Raw genomic sequence first — 24,996 nt, forward strand, 5'->3', positions numbered from 1 at the left:
AATTTAAAACGCGCCACAATGTGTGTTTGCACAGTATCACATCAGGCCCCGCCCCTAACTTCACCACTGTGCACACGCGCCGGGGCGCGTTTGCAGAGTGGTGTAAGGAGGGGGTGTGGCCTCCGGCCCGATCCCGTTTTATTTTTCCTTCTTTTTTGTAGAAGGGGGCTGTGTAGCCCCCCTTTTTAAATTTTTGTGGCCCTGGGGACCCCATCCCCCAGTGCCTGACCCCAATTTTTATGTTTGAAATAAAAAAAAAAGGGATGGGGGCCGTGTGGCCCCCCTCCCGAGGCCATAATTTGCCCCGGGGACCCCATCCCCCGGGGCATCTGCTTTTTTTTTTTTTTTGTACATTTTTTATGGAGGGGGGCTGCGTAGCCCCCCTCTTCTGGCCACTTTAAGGGCCTGGGGACCCCATACCCCAGGACCGGCCATAGGTTTTTTTTTAAATTTAATTTTTAATTTAATGGGCCCCCCTCCCGGGCCACTTCTGGCCCCGGGGACCCCATCCCCCAGGGTCTGGCCTCTCGTTGGAGACCGTGGGGGTCCCCAATCCCCCCACGGTCCCAGCCGGTTCCCCGCCGCCTGCGGGAGCCGGCATTGCTTTTCCACATGGGGAGCAGCTAACATGCTGCTCCCCATGTGGAAAAGCAATCTGCTTTGCTTCATTGAAGCGAGAGCAGGTTTCCCTACTCTCACTTCAATGAAGCAAAGCAGTTTGCAATGGCAGGGTGGGAGCCGCGAGGCTCCCGCCCTGCCATTGCAAACAGCAGTGTCCCGGGGGTGGGCACCCCGGGACACTGCAGGAGCCGGCCCTGGGGGTGGCGGTTCCCAGGGCCAATACAAGGCTCCAGGAGGGGGGGCCGCATGGACTCCCTCCAACATGTACAAGTTGCCCCGGGGGATGGCGGTCCCCGGGGCTGGGGGGGCCCGAGAGACACCCCACATCAAATCATGTTAAGCCCTGGAGAGTGGCGGTCCCCGGGGGGCTGCGAGCCCTCCCTCCTATGGTAATGAAGCCCCGGAGGGTGGCGGTCCCCGGGGCTGCGGGGGGCCGTGAGCCCCCCGCATATACAATCTTGGAGCCCCGGGGTGGCCGTCCCCGGGGCAGTGTGGGGGGGTTTGGGACCCCCCCCACACTTTTTTTTTTTTATTATGCCCACGGGATTTGGCCCCTGGGGGCAAATTAGAATATTCAGCGCTGGGTGCGCGAATCTCGCCGATTTTAAAAAAATAAATAAATTAAAAAAAAATAATAATAATTTATAATAATAAATACATCTTTTTTTGGCCCTGGGGGTCCTTGTGGGACCCCCTGAGCAGCCCTAGGTGGTCAGGGTGTTTCTACCCTGCCCCCTTGTCGCGTTTTTCACGTTTGTTTTTTAGGTTCCTTGTGCCTCGGTTCTACCCCATATGGAGTTCCACATGGCTCAGTGCTGATCCCACTGCTGTTTGATATATATGTCTGCCCCTTAGCGGAGGTTGCTGAAGATGCCGAATTGTCCCATTTTTCTTATGCTGACGACACTCGGTCATTTTCTCCCTTTCTTCATCTTAGGGACTCAGGTCTTCAGTCCTTCAGTCAACTTTGAGCAAAGTTGCATCCTGGTTGCAAAGCAACCTGCCAAAATTAAATGGTGACAAGACTGAAGTCATGGTATTAGTCAAAAGACACGACCTTTGGGGACCACAACATTGGCCCCCAGAATTGGGAGCTCCGTCCACGCCAGTGAACCATGTTTGGAATCTGGGTTTCATCGCAGATGAACGTCTGTCAATGAAACAACAAGTAGCCAAGGTGTTGCCCACCTGTTTTACAGTCTTCAAATGGCTAAAGAGGATTCTATGGATGATTCCCCTCTCAGACGAAAACTCAGATCAGGGAGAGGAGAAGGGTATTGCACCATATGTCCCTTCACAAAGCCTAACACAACATAGTAGTACGGTGACAATCATCAAAGAAAGATAAGCTTTGTAAATAGATACTCCAAGATTATTGGCTTTTACACGTATATAGACTCCACAGAACTTAGATTCCCATCTATAAGAAGTCATCCTTGATGGAAGAGGAAACCTCACACACCAAGTGTCATGCTTCATCATAGGAATCCTCTCCCCACCCTGGTAGGACAGTGCCACCAGAGCGGACTCAACCTCCTCGAAGACTAACTAAATAGGAGAGAGTTCTTGAATAAATCTTGCTGGATAACACCAAAGGATGGGGAACCAGATGTATACTTAAAAATACCTTAGTGTACCAGGGGAAATGCCTTTATTCAATGGGACACTAGTTGTGCTTAATAAATCAGAATTTGGTGGGTATCTGGAGTGTAATAACCCGCACCCAACCACTACCTGCCAACATGTTTCTGCCAGCCTAAAAGGTCTAGGGCGTTCGTCAGGGCATTCAGATCCCTAAAGATGGTATGTACATAAACAATCTCTATTTTTTTATTTTACCATCGGCACAAAGAAGGGAATGGAGTAGGTAAAACGGCCGGGTGATCCCTTTTGATGAATGTGCGACTACAAAGTACCCCAACCCCTCTGACCCCATGATGCTGGTATCCCCTAAAATCTAGGGTCTCAAATTTCCACTGAACAAACAGGTAGGACATATGCATTGGGCCTTACTAAGCAGCTTCCCTGACATGCCTAACCAGTCTCTATTTTAGACTGGTTAGATATGTCAGGGAGGGCAAGCGGGCATTTCTTTGTTGGAGTTCGGTGAACATTGACAATAAGAACATTTCATTTGGCTGCATAGTACCTCTTGGTTATTTGATATTTGTCTTACATTAGTACAGCAGTGGGCTACGAAAGGGCAATTAAGTTGGGGGAAGAGTACTAAAAGAAAGGCAAATAGGTGTGGTACACATGGTGCAACATGCATGCCCAGTGACGTCTGGTTATGCCTTTGTTATACATGCAGGTGCGACCACTTTTCCCTACATTACGACCTGCTATCCCATGTAGCTGACCCAGTTTTGTCTTTTCTATTGTAATCAGTTTGTTTTTCGACTGGGTAATTTGTGTCAACCCAGTCCACTGATTGCACTTGACTGAGGTTCAATGTGGACCCCCAAATTACTTCCCAAGGGCCAGATGATTAGCAGTGTTGGTCATTCACTGGGTCTGACATGGCTAGCCTCTGAAGACTAATTTGTCGCCTCTGCTAGTGATTCTGGAAGTGTATGACTTGGGGCCTGGCGTGCCATCTAGCGGTCACATTGGAAAATTGTGGAAAGAAGGTGTCACAGTGGTTCATTTAGGATTCTTAGAGGCGTGTATGTTTCTAGCCTTACGTCTCATATGTGTAGGTTTTTTTGATTTCACAGTCTGGTGTTTGTGTCGCATCTCTAATTTGTGATTGACTGTATGCGTTTCAGTGATGCTAAGTCATTCACCTACCTGCTTACCCACCGCTGGCCCACTGCCTTGCATCAGGTCACTTTTAATCATCTGCATTCCCTTGTAGAAGAGTGAATATCGAGATATATACCACAGTTGTGGCCGGTATGGCTCGCGGGTGGAGCGCGGGAGTGTGTGGATGGGGTCACGCACACAGGGGGGTGTGAAATCATAAAATAAATAAAAATACCTCGAGGCCGGGTCCCGCATCCTTTTTTCTCCTGTCTCCCACAGGAACAGGAAGCAGGCAGCTAGGTTCCCTCCCCTAAGCCAATCACAATGCTGCAATGCAACGTTGTGATTGGTCTGAGCACCGTAAGACAGCGCTCAGCCAGGGGCTGGAGAGGTGGGCATGTTCAGCTTGCATGGAGAAGGGGAGAGTGCACATAACTAGTTTGGGTGGCCCAGGAGGGCCGACCAAACAGTGATTGTGCACTCATGAGTGGGCAAACCATTCTTCCCCTGCCCGTAAGCAGAGCAGCCCCGCCCGCGGGCAAAAGAAACATAAAATGTGAACTAAAAGTTACCATTTATGTTTTTGCTTCTTGCACTGCGAGAAAGCAGTGGGACGACGCTTCACTGCCATAGCGGAAGAGCCGCCCTGAAATACAATAGTAAATGTCATCTTACATTTCTAGACTAAAAGGGCATCTGCGTGGGAAGTACCGAGGTAAAAAAGGCTAAAACGTTACCTTCATAGCAGGACATTATGACTTTTCTCCGAACTCAGCAGGTAATTTGATTTTGTGACTGTTTATGTTCATGTCATAAATATTGCATTTATTTTCTGCCTCCCACGCTTGTTCTTTCTTTTCTCAAAAGTATTTGGGATGATACTCACTATCCGAAAATTGTCACCAGTCCAATTAAAAAATATAAATGTGCCCTCGGTGCCTTTGTACATAACTACTGTAAGACAACACCGTTTTCATCTGTGTACATCTGAGTTTTCTAGCCAAAGCAGTAGAAGAGAATTTCATTCAGTGCTACCTTTCTAAACATGCAGAAGATGTTTTTCACCTGGAATAAGTAAAAGATAATGAAATAATCATTTCTTTGCCTTTCAAAAAGCATTACTGAAGTAGGACATGTATATACAGTTCTTCTCCTCTGGTGAACATAGAAAGTAGTTGAGCACTTAATTTTCAATTTCCACCAGTTAAATGCAAGTACTTTTTTTTATAATGAAAATACGTGCTCTGAGATCTGCTTCTGATTCGGACTTGACTCCAACTAAAATGTGTTTTTTTCATTTTAGATTGTTCACAGAACTTTAGCAGCGCTCTTGGGATCTCTTGCAGCGTTGGCTGCATTGGCTGCAGTTGGTGACGTGAGTTGCAATCTTTATTTTCCATGTGTTACCAGATTTCTAATTTTTTTACCCTTGCCGCATGCATTTACCCTAAAATGCACAGGAAGGTACCTACACACTGGCAGAGAAGGTGTTAATGTGTTCTACCAGCTATTGCTCTTTGAAAGTGATTCAGCATAAACACCTGCTTAAAATGTGGCCAAGCGAACCTCACTCCATTGAGGGGTTTTGGAGGTGGGGGTGGGTACATTTCTTCCTCAAGACAATTTTGGAAAAAGGGACCAATGATGCATCTTGCAGCACAATTTTCGGATCAATTGGCAGAAAACACATGGTTTCTGAAGTTGTATTAAAACATTTTAATACGTTTGTGGTAGCCAGGCAGGCATACCTTTCCCATGACATCTTTGAAAAAATGGTGGTACGATTTACCATCACAATTTCCCTAAATATTGGGAAAACGTGTTATTTATATATTTTTGTTGTAGTTGTATAAGCTTTATTTCGACAGCTCGGGTCATAAAAGCTATTAGATAAAAAACTGTTATAGTGAAAATAAAAATACAATTCATGCAGCACCTATTACAATGACATACGTAGAGAATTATTCCTTCCACAGTAATATAAGTTAAAAAAAGTGAATACAAAATTCATTTTGGATCAAAACTACAGCAAAAGAGGAGTATAACATTTGGAGAATAAATGTTAAAAACATTTAGCACATCATTACAGTGTTCAAAAATAATTTAAACGGTATGAAAGGAGAAAAGAGGACATAGTGTTGTCACACTTAGGGTCTACGGAGTTAATCTTCATACATAACAGTCCTATTGGTTGCCTTTTCAACCCTCTCATAACAGAGTTACAGGGTGGTAATGTGCAAAAAAGTGCATGTGCATAACACATTCTTTTGAATCATAGCTACATCAAAAGAAGAGGATAAGATTCAAAAAGACAATATTAAAAACAATTAGCACATCATTACAATATTAAGAAATACTTAAAACGATGTGAAAGGAATAGAGAGAACGTCACAGTTTTGTCGCACTTAGAGATTTCTAGAGTTCTCATCACACCAGCAGTCATACTGGTTGTCTTTGAGAACCTCTCGAGACAAAATTGTAGGGAAATTATGTACAATAAAGTGCATGTGTGACACAGCTGAAGGGAACTTGGGTTGGCAGCCTATGAACAGCTAGGTATAAGAGTCATACTGCTAGTTGCTGTGGCGCTCCTGTCAGGGCCTTTCTTCCTAATATTCCACATATGGCTTAAAAACTCGGCCACTCCACAGGCAAAAAGTGGTCTGGGTTCCGATTTTAAAATGCGCAAGGCTTCCCGATGGTACTGTGTCCAGTTGCCGGCAGATCGGTTTTAGCCATTTAGATCTAGGTTTGGCATAAGCCTGACAAGAAAACAGAACCTGAGCAACGGACTCCACTGGTGCCTTGCAGCTTGGGCAACTGCTTGCTGTTGGTTCGCGTTGATGCAAATTTGCTGTTGCCTCACAAACTGGGAGGGTGACAAACCTAAAATGAATATATAACATCCTGTCCCGTGGTACCTGGATTATGTCTAGGTAGGACTCAAGGAACCTGGTCTGTTTATGGAGATAAAATTCTGTGGTGAGTTTGACCAGGTTGGGTTTGCTAAGTTCTTGCTGCTCCACCCATTTCCAATAGTGTCGTTTGAGTACTTCCTTCCAGGGTGGATCTGGTTTGTCCCATAGGGCCTGAAGCCCTAATTCAGATGTCAGTTTTCTTGCATTTCTGATCCAGCCTACCTTGTTGTTTGTTTCTAGCCGAATAACCTCCGATAGAGCTTCCGCATAGGGCAGGAGCTCCGGTGTCCGCCTAATGTTAGCCCAGAAAAGAAGCGGTTGGAGCCTTGCTAAATCAGAGATGGAGGGTCTGCTCATATCAAGCATTAGGAGAGTAAGTGGGATACTTTGGGGCAACATCACAAGGTCCCTTAGGAATTTGTGCTCTGGTATTTTATCGAATCCCCACAGCTCTGCTCCATACAGAGCTGTGCTGACTGCTTTTGAGTTGTAGACCTGAAGGGCAGGAGCTACAGATCTACTATGTGAAGAGCGATGTTCCTTTCCTGGGGACACCGTGATTCGCTTGTGACTCAATAGCATCCTAGTTAGGTGAGGCTTCTATGACATCTTATCTGAAAGTCGAACACCAAGTTAATCAAAAGTACCAACTCTTTCCAAGGGGTCTCACCTAGCATTGGATTGCCTTTATAAGACTTATGAGGGTTAAAGACCATACATTTGGTTTTGAGGTGTTGATAACCAGGCCCCTGGTGTTGCAGAAGAGGTGGAATCTATTAAGTAAGAGCTGCAGCCCTGCTGGGGTCTTCGACACCAGCAGCGTGTCATCTGCGAACAAGAGTTGGTACCTTGTCCCCCCCCAAAGTTGGTGCGTCGGATGGTTTTTGTTGCAAAAAGCTGATCACTCCATTCATGTACAAGGAGAATAGTGTGGGATTATATATATATATATTTTGTTTTAAAATGTGGTTGTCGCATGACATTATTTTCTAAATGTGTATGGTTCTTCAGTTCACTTTTCACCCTTCCCTAAATTTTCTAGGCAGATTCTCTGCCAAATGTCATGATAAAGAATTTATTCGAAAGAGACAAACTGAAAAAATTGTACAAATCTCGGTCACATCAGGCAAACCTACATGTCTCTTGCCGCAGGCTATATAGAGGTTACAGTATCAGGGAGCAGACTGATTACACAATCTTACATACTCAGACCTCCGACCACAGGAATATTAATAACATCAAAATATTTGTTTAATATAGATAATGAAAAACCACCATACAGCTTATGAAATAACAACCATGTCCGTTATGGTACCATGGAACCAGAAATAGCATTTTTTCCCCTAAGCTCATTGTGAAATTTTCCGCAAATGTAGGATTTCAATATATTTCAGAAATGTATTATGTTTCCGTGAAACATCAACTTGACCCTTTCTGGTAAAAATGCAGTTCATCATAAAATAAAGCATTTTCTTTTAGCTTAAACAAGCTATTTTCCCCCAAACAGAATTTAACCACTTTTATATATAGGAGCCCTATTTTGGTTCCAAAGTATCAGAATTACATTTTTAGTAAATACATGTTTGGTACCCAAATATCAATGTGTCTTGTTTACCAAGATCTCATGTACTACTGTTACATATTGACCAATTCTGAATTTCTTGTCCATTTAACATCAAGTGCCAGGGCCATTAACCATATGGCAGGAATTATCACCACAGTTATGCTGGGAATAGTCAGAATTGCCATAAGAGCATTGTCTGATTCAAGGATGAGGTGGCAGAGAAGGTAAAACTGAGAACTTCATTAGCGTGCTCAGTACTCATGAATGTTGGCATCACAGTGACAGTTGCTAACTGTCACCACAGACTCATATATTCATCAACATTTTAAGGCCACTCATTGGGCATACCAGAGCGTTGGCGGAATGAGCAAATATAATATATGATAGAACAAACTAAAATGTACATAGCAAAATGACACATTTCCCTTTCAAGGCAGAAAAAAAAAATCCCAAACAACTTTCCAGGGTGGAATTCTACATCTGAGTAGGCTCTTCACGCATTCAGGAAGCAAGCCTTGCTTCATTTGCCTGTGGTTCAGAAGGTGGTGAACAGCCAACAGAGGTTGGATCGTGTAAATACATTTCCCCTTATAGACTGGTCATGACCATGAATTGAAGGATGAAGCGAAACATCACAGATGGAATCATCATAATTTCTCACTTCATGATATGAAGGTATCATCTATTTTGCACACTTCAACGCACCCTTTAACTCCAGCATTTGCCATCTTGATGGTGACATTCGCTTTATTGACCATTGCTACATTAAAGGTCGGAAAAATCAGCTTTTGCCCTTTTCCATGTGTCTAGGGATACTAAGTCTGATAAAATCGCCAAGTTTGATGTCCGAGTTGGTTGATATGTCAAGGACCTTATAACCTGCTTTAGATTCAGTTTGATGGTGTAACACTTTAGCTTGTGCTACATGATGTCGTCCTCTTCCTCGGCTCTGGGATACTTTGATTTGAGCCACTAGGGAAACACTGTAGATGTGGGTTCTCTCTCTTTCAGCAGTTGAAGAGGAAACATACCTGCAACAGAACAGGTGAGATTATTTATGCTCACAATCTCTTTCAGATGGCCAGGGCAACTAGATCTCAACTGCCTCCTACAAGTGACAGATGAACAGTCTTGAGATATTTATTGAAATGTTTGAATGTTTGAAATGTTTGACTTGCCCGTTGTATTGTAGATCATACAATGCTGTTTTGAAATGCTCTGTTATGGGTATAAAAAATTCAGTTGTCTCTTTAGAAATGGAATGTAAACCAATATTGGTGATAAACCCAGGGAGCTCTTCATGGTTGATAACATCCATGAGGAAGTGTTAGGCTACAGAAGTGGACACCCTCTATGCAGATATAACCTGTTCATTTCAAAGGGTAGTCTCTAGCAAACCAAGTATTTTGCATGTTCATGGAAAGGCTCATCAATGGTCCTGAGATAACTAGTCCAACCTTTTGTCAAGCAAAGTCAGCCATGGGAAACTTTGCATGGATAGGGAATGGGTTTTGCAATTTTTGTCTAAAACAGAGCAGACATCACAATGTCTGATCAAACGCTCTATTTAACCATCCATTCCGAGCCACCAGAAATAACTTCTCAAAGATTTTTTGAAGAAAACATGCCATTATGTCCTTGGTGACATGTGGTTATGAGAAAACACTTATTTCAAAATTGCTTAACACATAACTCTGGAGCAACCTGGGGTAAAAAGTGAAGAGTCCGGAGGCAACCCCTTACAGATATATTTTATAACAAGATTGGGTTCCCCATCTCTGGAATCCTGAACCATTTATCCCCTCTTACCTCACTTCCTTAAATGGTACACAAATCACTAATGCAGATATCCGCACCTAACTCAGTATGTGTCTTCTTCTGGAGTTTCATAAATTGCAATCTGGATAAGCAGACTGCAGGTTGATATCTTACCAGGTATGTGTGCAATGTCAAAACTATTCTCTTGAAGCGTAGAACAGTCTTGCAACACATGCAGTTGAGATTACCTCTCCATCCAGTGACACTATCTGCACCAAGGACTTGTGGTCTGTGTGCTGAGTTTCCCGCACAGAAAGCCTGAAGTGATAAGTAACCTATTATTTGCAAGTAATTCTCATGCTATGATGAAATACCATCCATCAGTTTCACTCCGTGTTTTAGATGTGTGCTCCTCTGTTCATTTATTTTTCCTAGACTTTTGAGAGCCATTTCTACCCCTGACCTTTATGCACTAACGTCAGTAGGAATGATGCAATGATTCCCCCTAGAGAACAGTTAAAATGTAGGTGAATGTTTTGTTTCTTAGTACATTCAAATGCATCTTGCTGCTCATGCTTTTATACACATTCCACACCTTTCTGCAGACGCTTGTGTAGAGGTTCCATGTTGCCCAGCAAAATATTTCTATTTGTCTTTGTTTGTTGCAGGATCTTTGCTAAGGGCACCCACAAAAGATTTTTTGAGAGGTGCACCTTTGGGCAAAATGGTGTGACCAAGAGAGTCAACTTGAAATTAGAATAATTTGCATTTCTCAGCGCACAGAAAAAGCCGTTCTGCAGACAGTTTCATACAAACCTCCTACAAAATCTCAAGGTGTCTCTCTGTATTCTTCATGTAGACCTGTACATCATCTTGAAAACATCTCACATTTCTTACGATGTCTTCAATATTACGGTACATCACATACTGGAAAACAGACGACACAGAAACTAGCCTGTACGCCATCCTTTTGTATTGTAAAACACCAAAAGGAGTAACAAATACAATTGGTGATCTGGAGGTTTTTAAGAGTTCAATCCAAGTACTGTGGAGGTCTAAGGTTGAGAACAGTGTTGCACCTTTCAACATAGATAACAGTTCCTTAATGTTTGGTAAAGTTTGACAATCTGCAGTGATTAATTCATTCAGGGCCCTGAGAGCTACACCCAATCTTAGTTCCACTTTTTTGTTGTTGCAAGTAGTATTGGAGGTATCCAGTTAGAAGATTGTGTGTTCAATACTAACATATTGAAGTTTCTCTAACAGATTCTGTAAGTCTCTATGTACACTGACTGGGCCACTGATTTGTTTTGATTTTATGGGTACGCCATAACTCTAGTTTAAAGTGGTGTGTAAATTATTTCTACTTCCTAATTCTGTTATTGAACACTTCTGGAAATGAGCTAATGATCTGAATACCCATGTCTGCTTCTGTGACTATCATTACAGGATTTAATTGGTACAGGGGTTCATTGGTGTAATCACCAACAGCCTCTGATCCCTCAATCTAAAATACAGACTTTTTTGCACAGCAATTCCTAATTTTAGCCGACTTACCTTTAAAGACTACTTTGGTTGTAAAGTACCCAAGAAAGTCAGTTATGTTAATGCAAAAAGTTACAGCTCTAACGTCTGGTTCTAAAGGTTTTGCTACTTTGGTTGAGAATAAAGATTTTAAACTTCCTTCTGATATGATGGTGAAATATGAACCAGTTTCTGCCAGGTATGTTCACTCCAAACACTGTCAGCATGCACATTGAAGGTCTGGCAATCTTCTCTTGGACTGATTCATCATGTTCTTGAAAAATTAGAGACATCCCCTTGTATTCAACTTGTTCTTAGCTGTCTCACTCGGCAATGGGTGAAACTTCCTTTGAGATATGTGCAATCTTTGGCTTTCCCATTATTTTACCGTCATGGCAAATCCTCGCAACATGACCAGTGCCTTTGCACATACTGTATTTTCTATTGATGGCATGACTTCCTCTGAAATGTGTCGTGTGTTACTGCTGCATCTGTAAGAAACAATTTTAGATACATTTCTCTGGTTCTTTGTTTGATTTGCTTTTCATGTAGCAAACTTCGCTTTCTTTGCGGACATGTTTGTCCGTGTTACCTTCTTTGACCAGGACATGGACTACTCAATCGCCTTGGGTGATTTAATCCCTTCTTTTAACATCAGATCTTCCATTATCTATAGGTGTTCCTGAATGCAGTTATTTGTATTCACCACCAGTTCATCCCTAATTGTTTCATATTAAGTGGTGCCCAAACTACATGCATTTGACAAATTTCTCAAAGCTGTGAGAAAATCATCAAAAGATTTGCTTCCCTTTGCTGTTGGGTGTAAAAGTCTTATAATTTTAATGTTTTGTTAAAAGGGGATTTAAATGCTCTTTGGGTCTCAACATTGCTTTTTCATATTCATCATAGTCATGCTGCCCTTCAAGTGTATTTATTTTAGGCAGGGGTCTCAATATTTCTTGTCCTTTTGAACCAAGCAAATTCAAAAAAATGCACAGGCATCTTATTGGCATCAATTGCTGTAAGGTAAATTCTGATGCTCTTCTTTACACCTTCTTCATTCTAAAGGTGATTCAACTTTGTTTTGTAGGAAGTTATGAGGTGGATAAAACTGAATAGAGAAGAGAAAAAGATTTAGGTGGTAAATAGGAACATAATGTGCGTGGTATAATGAGTTGAAAAGATCAAGTGAGAAAACCGTTTTCTTTTCCCTCCTTTTATTTTGTAAGAAGAAAATTTAGCCACAGTTGGTACTATGGTAAGTTTTCAAAATGCTAGTTATAAACCCAAGGAGGAGTTTGTACACAAGTTTGAAAGTAGTGAGAATGATGGAAAGGCAAGGGTTGATAAATCCTATATTTGCTTCTACTTATGCACCCATCCATAGATTTTTTTAATACGATTTTTCATTTATATAGGAAGTCAATCCATATCACAATTGGTACATAGCCGCGTACATGGAACATGGAGAACTGAATTAAACTGTGTCATATCTTAAGACAAGGGAAAAAGACACAATGATCAGGCCCTACCCCCTCTCTAGCAAGTTTGTACATACATCCTTTTATGACTAAATAAAATGTCACATGATGTGAGAGATCAAGTATAATCTTCTGGCATCTACAGCCTGGTTTTCCAAGTGATCCACGTATTGGGCATAACCCAGTCACTATTTGTGAGTATGCCTGCCAAGGGCCCCTAATGTTCTTATGTTTTCACAGACATCCCCATGACTTATAGACCTTCCTCTCCAGGAGGGCACATTCATCCGTCCCTCTCTGCCATTCTTGTATGGTCGGAGAATCTTTCGAGAGCCACCTACCTGCCAAGTCTTTTTTGGCTACAATCCAGCCCACCTCCAGTAACATGTATCTGTCTCTGGGGCCGCTGTGTCAATCTCAAATTACTAGTAGGGCTGCCTCTGTGATGACCTTAGCTGGCCTCCCCAGTGTACCCCTTAAGATCCCTTTGGCTCTTCCCCAGTTCTTTCCTGAAGATTTGGCATTCCTGGACCATGTGGAGGAATTCCCCTTTCTCTTCAAGACACCTGGAGGAGCTTGGGCTTGGTCTCCTATGCATTTTCCAGGGTTTTTCTGGTGTGAAATAGGTAATAAGCAAATTGTGAATTTGTATTATCACAAGGCAGGCAGAAATCACAAAAACAAAGGGTGCTATCCATGCCTCCCTCCACTCATTGTCCTTTATGGTTCCCTAAACCCTCCTGCCACCTAGTCTGTAATGCTTCTATGAGATCGGGAGACGTTAACTATCAGACAGCGATAGAACCTAGGTATCCACTTGGCATAAGTTGCAATAAGGGATGCTGTATTAGTTCGTATTGTAGCATAATAGAGGATGCATCTGTCCTAGTTGCCTGGTCATGGGTCTTAAATCTAATGCAAATAAGCTGCACTCAATGTCAGACAGTCATTGTGAAATCTTGTCAAAGATCGGTGAAAACAAGGACAAGAATCTCTTCAGGAGAGAGTCTACATCAAGATTAGAACTACCCCCAGCCGTACGTGTCTTTTTAATTAGTTGGTCTTTCTTACTTGCATTGATCCATTAATTGTGAGAGGAAGGGTGATGAAAATTTGAGACTCCCTAAACATTCAGACTTTGTTCTGCATACTTCAGCTTGAATTGTGGTATAAGATATCCCACTCTCATAACCACAAACTGAAGAAGGATCATTGCAAAGCGTCTCTAACTGAAGAGATTCCAATCAGCTGTGTTCTTTGTTCGGGAATAATGCAAGAATCAGTAGGCAAAAGTGTCATTATTTGAAGACCTTGAGTCTTTTCCAGAAATCTGTCAACAGTGGATGATGAGAGATGCCTTTTTTCCTGTCCTGCTATTGGAAAGTGGAACAGATGTCTTCTGTTTGCTAGTAAGGTTGGCAGCCAAACCAATGTTAAAGAGGGCCCTAGAACAAAAAACCAAGAGGGTAGAGTCTAACCTCTTCTAGCTGCTGACGGGCCGCAGGTAGGTATGCCCTTAACCTGAACATATCTTGTGGAAGTGAGAGGCCACTTACGGTTAATTACAGCATGGATTGAAGGTGCCTCTGTAGGAAACTGGCATTTTGTTTCAGTAGTCCCCCTATGTCCCCTAACACTGCATATAACATTTGTAAGTCACCCCTAGAGCAGGCCTTACAGCCCTAAGGCAAAGTGCATTATATTTGCCTTAGTAACATCAAAGCTGGACTATGGAAATGTCCTCTACTTGGGAGCTAACACTAAGTGCACTCAGAGGCTGCAACGCATCCAGAATGTGGCAGATCGCCTGGTTTTGATGCTGCCCAAGAGAGCCCATTCCAAGAGGGCTTTGGCCACCCTGCATTGGCTTCCTATTAAGGAGCAAATTCTGTTCAAAGCGCTCTGTGTGAGCCATCGGATTTTACAGAGGAAGGGGCCCACCTACCTCCAAAACCTCCTATGCCCCTACCCGTCAATTAAGGTCTAGCGGGACGGGGCAGGTCATCATACCTACCATCAGGAGAGCAAGGATGGGTGGGCGCTCCTTTCGCTTTCTGGCGGCACAACAATGGAACAAACTCCCGTGGGGGCTCAGGACGGAGGTCTCAGAGATGACCTTCCGTAAGGAGCTGAAAACATATCTTTTCCCTTCTGAATAAAGTAGTAGGAAGCTCACACGGGTAGGGTTTGTATTTCCACAGGGGTGTCATGGGCCTGTTCCGCAGCGCCGGGGACACACTAGCCTAGTGTAACCATGCGCTTTATAAATTTGCTTATTATTATTGTTACATGTGAGGACATATCTGCATGAGCAGATATGCCCCTGTGCTGACCAGTTCATTTACTGACAGAACAAGTGAACAGGAAAGACATGTTAAGGTATGTACTGGGCACTAGTCAAAATGAGTTTCCCAACTACATAATGTCTTCACTGAAACCTATGCTGTTGGGTATCAAACACCTCATATTAATAAACCCACACTGATTCCACTAATGGATTTATTAATACATGCACCCAGATGTTACTTTAGCTGTACCCCCTGAAAACCCACTGACCTCTAGTATATTGGCTGACTGTTTCTGTCCAGCCTGCCACCATAGACCTGTTTCTGACACCCTGGAGGTGAGGACCCAAGCGCTCTAAAATCAGGAACAATGCCTGCTCTGGCAGAACGTGTCACTTCATCCAAACAGGATGACTAGTAATCCGCATATCAAGGCAGGAGGCTTCAAAGGCTTTGACCACTACTAATATGTAACCCTGGCTTCCTTCAGACAGCGGAAATGCCCCCGCCCCTGCTCAGGGCCCAATTGGCACCAGGACAAATAATATTAGCTAGTCAGGAGGTGTAGTCACCCTCAGGGAAGTAACGCCCCTAAGGTGGTCTACCTGAAGTGAACACAACTAAGAAAATTCATCCATCTTGGGTTTTGGTGGAATTAGGTCCTCTGGGTCAGGGTTATGACCAGGTCCCACAGGAAGTGGTTATATAGAGGGTGTAGTCACCCTAAAGGTAAGTTGTCCAGTGACTACTACCAGACACTCCCTGTAATGCTCCTAAATACAGTATTTAAGTGTCACCCCTGATGCCAGGACCTCAGATTCGACAGACGCAAAGGAGTGGAGAAAGAAGTTTGCTGACACGCGAATAGGGAGCAACTTCTGGCTTGGCACCAACCCTACCAGCCTGCCTGCTGCACCCAACCCTCATGGAGAAACAGACTCATCCTGCTACTGTTCAGACTCCAAGAAACCCTTAGGGATGCTAGTGCTTTGCAAATCGCCAGAAAACGCCCTTGGAGTAGAGGAGCAACTCCACCGAAGCAGCAGGCACCAAAGAAACATGGTCTGGTTCACTGTCTTGCTGATGCTGCAGCCACCCAGGAACAGGTTACCATGCTCTCACAGGACAGATCCTCCTTCCAAATCTGGGGACGCCAGGACCGACTGAGCTGCATAGTACCAATACCTGGGGTACTGGACCCCTTGCAACAACCAAGGATGGTTGTGTCCCGCGTGGACATCAACGCTGAGGAAGACTGATCTGTACATCAAGGTATTTCAGAGACCGTGAGACCCACATCAAGATTGGCTGAGCTATCCTGTTAGCCCCTTTTCTGCAGAACCAAGATAAAGAGTGAGCCTCTGACTGCCGCCACCCAACATCTCAAAGTAGCTGTGCACCCATGCCCCACAGGCAGAGTCTGAGGGGGTGATGGTGCCAACAGGGTCCTGAGACCCTCACAGGATGAAGCCACCGTTGTGTTTGCCCGGACAAGACTCCCAGTCGCCACCTGCAGCTTCTATGTGCAGGCCCCCTCGACAGAGTGTCTCCTGCAGCATGGATCCAATGCCTAAAGAAACCACTGCACCTGAGCGCTACAGCCTAAGGAGAAGTGGACCACTGGTGTACCTACGTGCTCGAGTATCTTTAAGGACTGAGCCCCCCGTAGGTTCAACTGGACTGGCCCCCTAGTCCCAGCTTGCAGCCTCTTTTCAACCGGACCATTCACCATTGAAGTGAACGCGGCACCCGACACGGATTCACACCTCTGCACCCCACCGCCCGTGTGCCGCCCGAGGTGACTTGTTGGTGTTGCCCCAGATCGTGCCCTGTACTCACCTTAAGTCCAGGAGAAAAGTCCCGTAAATCACTGACAAGTGCCCAAATGCAATATGTTTTTCCCCCCATAGAATATCATTACCGCTCCAGAAATTGCACACTCTGAATTTTTTTAACTTGTGAAAATCCTCCATCTCTTAAAAAAGTAATTACCTGATTCCGATGATCTTGGCATCTAAATTCATATGAAAATCTGTGGTATTTTTATAAGTTGGAATTTCATTTCTTTGATTGTGTGTCTCACTAACTACCTTTGTGTTTGCAATGAATGATTTGCACTTCCCTCTGATGAGCCTAACTGCTCACCCACACTACCACAAAAAAGAGCATTTGGGTTATCATTTGTGCCTCTGTAAACCAATTGGGGTTTGCTTGGACACTTTACGATGTACCTCATTTTGGTCCACTATATAGATACCATAGCAACAAGGAGCTACAGGGGAAACAAAGAATTGGGTCGTCCCCCACTCAAAGCAGTTTTCCAACAAAACAGACCCAATCTATTAAGTACAGAAAGAGTTTTTTCCCTGTGTAACAGAAGGAATCGAGAGGTATCACATTAACATCTTCAAAACCACCCCCACTTGTCTAAATTTATGGGGTGGATTCCCAATTTACCAGAGTCTGTACTAATTTGTTTTTTTTAAAAACTTGCAAGAACCCAAAACCAATATAGCAGTCACAGTGTTCAACACATACAGTACCTGTCTGACACGCTGTCGAGCTGGTATGAGAAACCTTGGCTGACAACGGGTAATGATAACCCAGGTGTTTCTTTCCAAGGTAAAAATTTAAAAGGATAAACCATCCAGAGTATCTTGATCACCATCTAATTACCATTTTAAACAAAGTGATAGTAAAAGCAAATCTAAATAAGCAATGGCAAAAGCCATAGGTCTTGCCAGTGACACTGAGGTGCAGAACTTCTGGACTTGTCAATGTTTTTTGCCGCCCCCCCCTTTCAGATGGCCACTGCACATTCTTGTGGAGTTGATATATTTCAATTAATTTTCTGAAGGCAATAGAAAAATAATTACAAGATGCCTGCCATACGTATGTAAACACCACGTAACAATTCATTTTTGGTTTTCTTTAGCTTTTAAAAAAAATAAACATTTCAGGGTGGCTGTTTGAGTGCAACCTTGAGCAGCCATGTTGGAATGGTTTAAAAACCATTGAAATATTGATGCCTGCTGCTACAGCAACTGGCAGAAGCTGAAGTGGAAGGGTGGGTTTAGTGAAGCCAACCAGACACTTTTTAAAAAAAAAAATAATAAAGAGTGGTATCTGGAAAGGAGAGGGGGAGCGAGATCAGAGAGGGAAAGAATGCAATTTGTCATACGCTGTAAAGTCGGAGTCAGCAGTGGTAGGATAACACTCATCCAGTCGGAATACAAATACACTGAATTCTCCTTTGGTGGGACAAACCCAAGAATAGAGGGGAAAGCTATTGAATTTGGAGCACAGCACTGCGATACAAGATAATCATTCAGTAATGAGCAAGGGGCAGACACAAATAACAGTCCAAGTCTATATTGGATACAATAGGTTGGTTGCCAACAGACCGCTACATTAGTCCGTAAACAAGAAGATGATTTTTGCGCCATATACGACCTAAAAATTATAGATGGGTAAATATTAAATTGCAGGGAGGTTTTTCACCTCTGGGTTCTAAGTGACAACGACAACTTGAGTATAGCTCTTGTCTATTTGATGTCACTCAGAAAACATCACTGTAATTCACTGTTTACCATGTATAATTCGTTATTTTTATTTATGGATCTCATACATAGCCAATAGCATGATTAATATTTTTTTTATTTTATTTCTATATGATGAGCCTTGCTTTTGTGTAAATTATTTCTTGCACGTCGCAGTTTGCTCCAGGGGCACAATGCACTTTGATGAGGCCGATTTTAGATGTTTTTATATTGATATCTGTGTTATTGTGAAAGGCTTGCTACTACTTTGTTAAAACCTTAAGGAAACCTTGGTTAGTCTATTACCTGTTTTTATTGCGCTCCAGCACTTTGTGCTATATCTATATTGGACATAAAACGCGAAGGAGTAGCTGGTCATGCCATCCCTGTTTTCATTTCTACCCATGAATTTTTATGCTATATTCCAGACTGTTTGTGCTGACATGTTCTGGAGATGTCGTTATGCATGATTGCTTTGTTATTGTATTTATGTACTTTTATGGCTGCATCGGCAACCGAATAAAGCTGATTTGAGCATGATTAATTGGATTCGAAGTAGATTCATTCACTGCAGTGACAGAGCAACAGTGGTTAAGGAAAGATGTCACCCACTGTTGCGTCACAAAGGAATTCCGGGGTTCCAGGCCGCTCTGGCAGGGCTCTCATAGAGCCTGTCAGTGCAGTGCTGACCGAGCCGGGGACGCATCAGGAGGGCGGGGGAGGAAGACACCGAAGGTGGATGGGAGGGGTGGCAGGAGAAAGATTTTTTTTTTTGAGGTCACCCAAAATTATAGGTGAGTATCGGGAATGTTTTTGACCTCAGAGTTGTGAGGGACATCTTGGACAGCTCGAGCTTCAATCTCGTTGTCAGAACCCCCCACAGTGAAAAATATCCGGGCCATTCACTGTTATCTATCTATCTATCTATCTATCTATCTATCTATCTATCTATCTATCTATCTATCTATCTATCTATCTATCTATCTATCTATCTATCTATCTATCTATCTATCTATCTATCTATCTATCTATCTATCTATCTATCTATCTATCTATCTATCTATCTATCTATCTATCTATCTATCTATCTATCTATCTATCTATCTATCTCTATATATATATATATATATATATATATATATACTTTTTGTACTGTAGCAGCTAATTGCCATCTGAGATGATGTTCGTGCGTAGTATTAACCATGTGTTATCTTTTCCTGGTTTCAGAGGCCAAGTCTGGTCAAAGTAGCAGAATGGATTGATTATGAAACTCTGGCCCTTTTGTTTGGAATGGTAAGTACGACCTTTTATGGCTATGTTTAAAGTAGTATTGCAATATTTCTTGGGTTTAGGTGTGTGTGAGATTGTTTGTTTATTTATTTGTTTGCTTGAGCGCTACCAGGAGGGCAAGCTCGCACCTGCTGAGTTATATACAAAACAGGGTTTGACAGTTGTCAGCATCCAATTAACCCTTTCTTAGGACGGCATGTTGCAGTCTCTCAACACAGTGCTAAATTTGTAAAGAAATCAATACAGTTTGGGACCCAACTTTCTACTTGGTGTCCCCCCACCATTGTTACCCAATAGCAAGGCTGCTGGGACTTGATTTCCCCCGCATGTCTTTCTTTCACCACCCTACAGTTCTTGTCTCTATTCTCAAATGGCAGGTTTTGTTTCATCTCTGCTTTCTCCCTTTGTTCCTGTTTTTCTATGTTTCTCTTCTGCTTCCTTTCTCGTTTTTCTGTCTCTCTTGCTCTGTGACTTAGTCTGATAATGAAACATAAATATGAGTCCTCAAAAAATGACTGCACTTACCTCCACTTGGAAACAAGATGCATGTATTCCTAAGAACACATGCCTTTGATCACAACTTGTCTCAAAGACAAATAGTCTGTGATGAGGCTGTGCAGCTGGAGAAAATATTGGACAAAGCTGTAGCTGAGGTACCGCATCGGGTTCTGCTTTCACTCAGAGCAGCACAATATATATATATAGATTAAGAATTTAAAATAACCTAAGTACAAATTCTTTACTGGTTTATTAGGCTGCCTTTGTCGCACAAATACATATGCTTTTTTTGGGGGGGGGGGTTTAAAGTTAAAAATGGATGATTTTTTTTGTCATTGTCATTCCGCATTAGGCATTCATACTTAATGGTATTGTGTAGTGATGGGCTGTTTTCATAGGAAATGCGAGTAATCTTATGTTTAAAGTATAATGTTGCTGGGAAATGAGAGCAGGCAAGTGGTCTGTCTGGTAAGTTCCTATTTACCAGTTGGAGCAGAGTAGAGAAAAGAAGTTACCTTTAGTTGTCCAGTGTTTTCATATGTCTTACCACTAATAAATAATTTGTGTGCATGGCCTACTGCTATTCATGCTCAGTGTCCCACTAGTGATACTGCTCGGGAGCGCCCCACTAACGTATCCCGTGCAGTTTATTTCAGAGGAGCTGGCTGCTGATCAGGTTGAACTCTCCCATTGAACGCCATCGGCGGGCTCCAGTTTGGGCTCTTTTTATCAACTTGTCTATGTTCAGTCTGAATAGTGGCGGCTCCTCCACTAAGGTGAATGAGCGTGGCCCACTGCTCTCGGAGCAGTGTAAAAGGATAAGTGAAATGTATAAAAGGATAAGTGAAATGATAATGACAAAGGTAATTATCATTTTATTTTTGGTATCTGGCAGCCAGGTTATGGCGGGGCTGGGCTCCCGCGACGTTGAGGGAGGGGGAGTGGTTGCTGCACTTTAAGTGCACATGACGGTTTGGCCAGCGTCTTGGACCGGCCATACAGTCATACACAGTATGCATGTTCTCCAATGGGCTGTAATACACTGCCTGGGTGGAGAACATGCACAAGCTGTCAGTCGCCGTCTGACGGCGCTCAGACCAATCACGAGGCAGCAGTCATGGTGACAGCAGCATCGTGATTGGCTTAGGGGGGCCTGGGTGCTGCTGGGAGCCAGCAGAACAGCAAGGATGAAGAAGAGCCTGCGACTGGTGACCGGCAACAAGTCTTTTTTTTCCTACCCCCCTCGCCACCTCCGTTACCTACAGGCCGCCTCGGAGTCTGAATCCCGGATTGCCCTGTATGTAAGTTCTTCCACTGGCTCTTCTGCTAGCAACTCTGTGGCATGAGGGCCAACCCTGTTGCAGCTGCCTCTCCCCTGGACTTGACGTATGGCTGTTTCTCTTAAAGTTAACACAGTGGTGGCCTGTTGCACATTCCTCATGAACCAGAAGTGAACTGTGACTTGGCATGTCGTTGTTTGAGAGCAAAGTAGCACAGACATGTGTACAAAGCTACAAAACGGCCAGTGCTTTCAGGTATTCATTTTAATGCTCCTATAGTAACGCTTGTGCTAGGGAGAGGAGCTCTGCTTTGGCTGTAGCATATGGATTGTTTGCTAAAATTATGTTCAACCTCAATGTCATGAAACGTTGAATCAACAGTTCGTGTACTGGAATTTAGTCTTCATTTGAGTGTTCTGCTTTTAGTGCAAAAGACAAAATAATAACTTTAATTGTGACTTTAATCGCCTAAGTAAGGCCCTATGTGGCGAATGCTTTGAGCATGAGTTCATCATACATCAGTTGCTGTACATATAGTACTTTTCTGTACATATTACATTACTCATTCACATTACAGTGCACATATTAATCGTCTGAGGGGCAGGGGGGTGAAATTGCGAAATCGGGGACTGAAGACTAAAACTACGATCATAAATGAGGTTTTTGGCTTTCAAGGTCAGTAACTCGGTCACCACAGCCCATTCTCTCTCGCGGTATCTGCATGCAGACTGTGCCAGTATGTGCTGCATGTATCCTCTGCTGGACAATTCCTAGAGTTTATTCTAAAATAGGGTCAGTGGAAAGTATAGACTAGTGTCGTCAGTCCAGTGTCTGCGACGATGATGGGGAAGGGGGCGTAATAGTTTTGAAAACTCCCCAGTACAGAAGAAGTGTGAATAGAAGATTTAGGAGAATAGGATTCATGCAAACAAATGCCGGGTATGTTATTTAGACGAAGCTCAGTCTGGTGAAGCAGATACCCAGACTGTTTCCCCATCTCAGAGTTAGTGTGAATGTGTGGAGAACAAAATAACAATTACAAGTTTCATTCTAAAAAATCAAAAAGGTGAGATACTACCCGGGGGGTGTCCATACTACATTGGATTTTAACGGTAGCTAACCTCATTGTTTAGGCTTAAAAATATATGAAAGAGCTGAAGAGAGAATTAGAGGGTGAAGAGAGGGGGCAGTAGTATGTGCGAGAAGTGAGAAGGGAACTGATCAAGGGAACAAGAGCATGACTGAAAATTGAGACGATGGGTGATGTGCCGCTAAGTTACTGCAGTAGCTCACACCATTTGCTCCCCCAAGAGTAGACTAGAAATGAAATTGATATGTAGTTTGTGAGAAGAGGCAAGTGCTATAGGCATGTTTGGTATGTGGAAATACATGATATGTGATGTGGACGAACACATGTCGGGTGTGGTGTTTATTGTGAGCGGTGGTTTAAAAGGTGGGCATTTTGATTGTTGCCTGAGTGGGATTTCTGTTCAATAGCTCGTGCTTGGGATTCAAGTCCACCAACATTTCAGGTAAAGGTCTTATTGAATCCCTTCTAGAAGACATTCAACTGACATTTGACCTTAGGTTTATAGTGGAAAACCTCTCATGACCAAGAATTGTTTTTAAGTCAAATTAGATTTCCATGAATGAAGATATAATGGAAGGACAGTGTGTCCCAACGAGATGTAGCTTTCTGATGCAATGGCCACATTGGAAATGTAAAAATCATACACAATGCCAGTAATCAATAGCATGAACTTCAGTGTAAGGATGACGAATTGGGCATTCTGGAGAAGAGATTTTCTTTATCATTTTTTAATGGCTTATTATTTTTTAGCCCAATGCTGGTAAGGAAAGACTCAGTTTCAGTAGCTTAGGAGATAATAAATATACCCGTTAGTTTGAGAACTGCATTCTTAAGGGAGCTCCACAAATTGTGTTAAAGGGTGAGCTACTGAGCTTGTTGCGGGCTGGTTATCCCCGATATTTGTTGCTAAGAATCAAGGGAATGCTACATCCTTGTATAGTTCTAAGAGGGCTCAGTGTGTGGGAGATCGACAAGTAGCATTGGTGAAGTTGTAATTCACCTGAAAAAAGTCTGTTTAAAGCACATTAAACTGGTCATAAGTGAACTGGCTGGAATTATTTTATGACTGTTTGGGTCAGCAGTGCTTTATGCACTTTTGAGAGGGCATACCAGTTTTGCAGGATGCCTAGATCCTTAAGGAACATGATTGACAGTTGACATAAGTTTCTGGACCCCCTGGTGCTTAGTAGCTCTCTGCTTAGTGTAGAGAATGGCAAATTCAATCGGGTGACCAAAGAAAAAGACGCAGAGCGCAAGTTATCCTTTTTTAGCAGTAGATTTACCACTACATATCACAAGGATTAATAGAACCTGTTTTTTGTTACACTTTTATAACAGTGGTTTATTTATTTATTTATTTTATTTATATAGCGCCTCAATCAACCCACGAAAGGGTATCTCTGCGCTGCGGACACGGCTACTGGGTTAGCTGAGGAGCACAATCAAAACAAAATGGTCTTAAGGCGCTTCCTGAACTGAAGATGTTCCGAACATAGTCTCAGATCAATGGGAAGCTGAAGCCAGTATAGGGGGGCTAGGTGGGAGAAAGCTTTACCGCCCAACCTGACTCTTTTGACTAGTTTGCATTCCGAAAATAAAAACAAAATCCACATGCTGCGCACTTATCAAAATAACTAACATTTTTTCCTCTTGTAAATACTTTTATCGTTGTCTTTAGTTTTTAGCAAATTGTCTGCCTATCTGGACTCCATATTCTACAACACTGGTGGAGCGGTGCCGCTCGCCAGATGTGGATGTGCAGCTTTCTGAATGAGGAACAAGCAATAAGTGCTAGCAGGAGTGGTACCCTCCTTCACTGGATGTGGCTGCTTTCAGAAATTGAGTTATTTCTGGTGTCTCTGTGTCATGGGCAAATTCTGATTTATGGGAAAATGTGGGTAAGCAGCCATGACCACATGCTTGAAGCTCAACCCAAAAATGAATGACATAAAATATAGGAGCAAAGGAAAGTTGCTGCTTTGAGACAAAGTCTGACCGTGCAAAGCAAGGGACAGACACAATGGGGCCTGTTTTAAAGAGCGTTCTGAGAAATGTTTCCCTACCCAAAATTACTGGTGTCTTAAACGGGCCATTGGTCTTGTGATTCCCAAGAAGAATGTGGGTCATGTAGCTTGCAAAGGATCTCTGTGATAACTTTTAATAATCTAATCCCCCCATCTGCAAGTAAAACTGATACTGCGAAAAAAATAGTGGATACATTTACAAGTAAATCTGATAGAGAAAAAACAGTATAAAGCAATAGTTGAAGATACATCCTTGAAGCAAGGCATGCTGGCCCACAGGTCTGAGCTAAGATTGTGACCACATCAGTGTCCTGTGTGTAATTAAGTCACTCATCGGAAAGCATGCTCCTGTTTATTGCTTTTTTGGAATGACAATTCT

The 24,996-nt window shown here is 42.9% G+C and overlaps 1 protein-coding gene across 2 annotated transcripts in view; it reads left to right on the forward strand.

Moving 5' to 3' along the window:
• OCA2 (OCA2 melanosomal transmembrane protein) overlaps nucleotides 1-24,996 on the forward strand; it is a 1,032,003-nt gene that overhangs the window by 460,218 nt on the left and 546,789 nt on the right. For both annotated transcript variants that reach the window (XM_085622873.1, XM_085622872.1), the window contains 2 exons: nucleotides 4,670-4,741; nucleotides 19,663-19,728. In XM_085622873.1, the coding sequence (XP_085478999.1) occupies nucleotides 4,670-4,741; nucleotides 19,663-19,728 (138 nt within the window). The remainder of the gene's footprint in view (nucleotides 1-4,669; nucleotides 4,742-19,662; nucleotides 19,729-24,996) is intronic.

Source organism: Triturus cristatus, chromosome 8 (assembly GCF_964204655.1).
Source record: "Triturus cristatus chromosome 8, aTriCri1.1, whole genome shotgun sequence".
In the NCBI taxonomy this organism is placed as follows: domain Eukaryota; kingdom Metazoa; phylum Chordata; class Amphibia; order Caudata; family Salamandridae; genus Triturus; species Triturus cristatus.